At 52.2% G+C, this 3,825-nt stretch overlaps 1 protein-coding gene across 1 annotated transcript; it reads left to right on the forward strand.

Moving 5' to 3' along the window:
* Nucleotides 1–293: 293 nt before the first annotated feature.
* On the forward strand, nt 294–557 carry JKF63_02762 (uncharacterized protein; the record flags this gene model as incomplete). The annotated part of the gene is made up of 1 exon (XM_067898786.1): nt 294–557. One exon carries the CDS (start codon nt 294–296, stop codon nt 555–557), a length of 264 nt encoding a protein of 87 aa, XP_067754943.1.
* Between the last annotated feature and the right edge of the window lie 3,268 nt (nt 558–3,825).

Genomic DNA, 3,825 nt, shown 5'->3' on the forward strand with positions numbered 1-3,825 from the left:
TATCTCTTTACCGAATGATTATTCGTTCTCTCTCCTTCTACTTCTGTCTCTTATGGAATTGGATACAAATCCAGTAAGTAATCTTAGTGGGTTTAATGCGGTCTCTGACGCAAAAACGAATTCTTACACAAAAATTGAAGCACGCTCAGTTACGCCAACAAAGTTTAAACAGACGCCGTTTATCAGGGAATCTACCAGACGATTTATCAGACAATTTATCAGACGACTCATCAAACATCAACGCAACAATGGAGCCAACCAGACGACTCACAGAGGAGGAGCTTGATGAGAAAATGAAAGTCTATTTTGCAAATCCCGAAACCCGAACCTCAGCCTCAACGATAAAAAAGATGTACCTCGGAGGAAGCATTGATCACAACCAATTTATCGAGTTGTGCATGGGTATGGCCACCGGCTTGCTCGAAGGCAAAGGGGACGGGTCAGCATCTGCCAGATCATATGACAGCAGGGCGACCTTTGAGGAACACCCGCGCAACATCCAGAGGGAAATGATGCACGCGCAATCGTTATTTTCCGATAAGGAAATGCGAAAGTGATCGATGCTACGGAGGATAGAAACAAGAGACTCTTGCAGCGTTTGAGCGAGGTAGCGGACCCAATGGAAGGACTACAGGCAAGGTTAGAGGCGTCCATCGAAGCAAAACTTCTCACACCGATCATGGCAGCATCCGCGGTAATCCTGCTCGGCCTTGCGGGGCCTGGGGCTCAGGAGATGAGCCTTGCAGAGCGGATCACTCTTTGGTACGAATTCTTTGTACATGAGCCAAGCACGTCGCGTTTATATCGTTACAACACGTTTATTACCAGCGCGCTTGAAGGTGACAACATGGAGTGGCGCGAAATACTCTCAAAAGTGGACACCCCTCTACTTCCTGAGACGGCTCGGTTGGCGCGTTTCAACCGGATTGCGCTAGAGGAGGCGCGGAAAGAGGCGGATAACACAGCGACAAATATCCAGGGAGGTGGCGGCCATGAAAAGAAATCGCAAAGATTGTTCAGGCGGGCAAAAGATGACAAACACGACCTGCTCGAGGGCGGGGCGCAATACGCACCCATTTTGGGCCCGGACGGATCACAAACTGGAGCTTTGGACTTGAGCAGCTGGGAAGAATTCGCCGCTACGCTTAACGCAAAGTTGGACGCCCTCAACGCCAATGATCGTGAGCTTGCTTCCCGGATATTGAACGAACGCATGCGCACGCAAACGCGCCAAACAAACCAAAAGAGTTACCAAGGACGAACTTATACAAACGGTGGCAGGCGAAACGGCTACGGCAACGGCGGCGCAGGAGGCAGAGGCCACACATACCGAGGAGGCGAACCGCAGGAAAATCCAAAAACTGATGCGCGACGGAACGGCAGCCGTCGTTTTGAAGGAGGAATCCACACACACATCAAAAAATATGTCGAATATTGCCCGCGAATTCGGCAAGGAGGTGTGGGGCGGCGATATGCTCGAAGGCAAAACATCAAACATAGAACTCGACGCAATTTACGAGCAGTACCTCCCACCAAAACGCATCGTTCCGTCGGATACAATGGTGTACTTGGACCGTGATAAAACCCAACAACTTACGAAGATGGTGCGCGAGCACGGCTTTGTGTATTTTCCAATCTTTATTATGAAGCATTGGATAGCGGGCATTTTGGAGCAAGACGACGAGGATGCAACAGGCATTCAGTTATCCCTTTATGATTCCGCACCATCCCCAATTTTGGAGCAACAACTCAATGAGAACCTCAAAAGGTTTGGCCGGCTTTGCGTTTGGTGAAACAATTTTCGCCACGTCAGGAACGCTATAGCAATGATTGTGGGTTGTTCATGTCCGCGGCATTTTTCAGTCATTATTTACAATTAATGGTCGATCACCGGCGTGATTTGCCACGGTGTTTGCGACGACTATTTTTGCGGCGTCGCAGTATCACCCGCCTCGTGATTATTTCCTCACGAAAATGAGAAAGGTGCTCACGAACCACCCGGTATCTAGGAAAGATTTCTTTTACGATGAAATCGCAAAGATGCCATGGAAGCGTGCAAAAATGGATGACGCAGTCCAATCATCCGGATCACACGACGCTCTCCACGGAGGCGGTGGTTTAAAGCAGTCGAAAAAGTCTCCGCCGAATCGGAAACGACCCACGACACGCACCACACGAGCGGTCCAGAGCATTCCAAAACCATCTTCGAGACAGAAGAAAAAGGAAACCAGGATGCAGAGGAACGTGGACCGAGCTGCGCGAACGAGGCGCACACCACAGGAGAGAAAATCGACATCGCAGGCGTCGTCCCGAAAACGTCCGGACAGGTCCTCGATGGATGCTCCGCTTCCAAGACGTAAGGCTGCAAAGAAACGTGGTAGACAAACGTCCGTGGATCCAGTTCGAGTGACGGAAAACACATCACATTCCCCACTGGTAAACGAACCCTCATCCGATGATGAGGACATACTGCTGATTGATGCGATCGCGCGTGCCGACGCACGTGCTGCAGCACTGCAAGGCAACGCACCCGTCAATAAAACAACCAGCGTATCAGCACGAGTCGTGGCTCACGAGCCTGAGAACGCATCGGCGAAAATTCCCGACAAAGAATCAGAAAATGAGCAGAGGATTGTCCCAGAGAACATCCCAGGGAGTATGCCAACGAACGCGACCGTGAGTGTAGCTGAAAACGTGCCGGCGAATCCATCACCACCATCTCCACAAGGGAAATGCATCTCTGAGTGGATAGAAGAAACATTCGCAGAGGCAAACAAACACGCCAGGAAGGTATACGAATTCGTTTTGGATCACCTATGGGCTGCGACGGCTCTGGCGAGAGCCGGTGATGGTGTCGCGCGCGGTATGAGTGACACAGCAGTTGGACAGCAGCGTGTGCGACACAAACTGACACCGCTGCAACCCTATAGTGTTCAAGAGATGCTGAAACTTCTCCACAAGAAGATCCACATCGTGGATCCATCACCGACCGATCCGAATGAGGTGATTTTCCGTGAGGAGAACGGAGCCGATGAGGTGTCGATGGACCCTCCGATCGACGAATTGTACCTCGTTCGAGGGCCCTCGATGTCGGCGTTATCTGACCAGTTACGAAACTATAAGTTTCTTCTCGGAGCGAGACTCCGTGAGGCACCGGAAGACATGAACGGTGTGCGATACCCGAGCTATTACGTCCTCGCAAAAGTGGCGTCGGAAGCAACGGTGGGTGTGTACATTCCCGCCGGGATGACGCATTACCCGACCTCAAAGCCACAGCGTGCGTCACGCCACGCGTCCCGATACGTGCCTCGCCCAAGAGGTGCGACGCCGGAGACACATCAAGGTCGTTCGGAGGATCCAGCGCCACGTCTGACCAGACGGAAAAGATGGCCAGGTGATGGAGTGAACGTCGATCCGGACATCAACGATGAAGGCGATGAAGGCGAGACATCCAGGATTCCTGGCAACAGGAAAGGTGATGGATACGCCGATGTCGACGCAAACATATCGGAGGAGGCGAAACGAGCACTCGAGGATATCCGTTCAAACCCTTTAAACATGCAGGGCAGGCCTCTTTCGCAAGCAGAGGAAGCAGAGGCCTGCCCGAGAGCTGGTTCCTCTTCAGCGCGAAACCGCCACACGTCTCACAGCTGGCATGGAGTCTTGTGAGGCCGGACACGCGCGCACACCATCTACGATGGCTGACGCGCATAAAATGCATGAATTCAGAGCAGATGCTCATGCGTCTTCCGTCGGCGTGTATCGACCTGATCCTGTCGACCGCCCGGGCACGCAAATGGAAGTGGGCAACGACAGCGAAGGCGT

This window comes from Porcisia hertigi, chromosome 32 (genome assembly GCF_017918235.1).
Source record: "Porcisia hertigi strain C119 chromosome 32, whole genome shotgun sequence".
NCBI classification, from domain to species: domain Eukaryota; phylum Euglenozoa; class Kinetoplastea; order Trypanosomatida; family Trypanosomatidae; genus Porcisia; species Porcisia hertigi.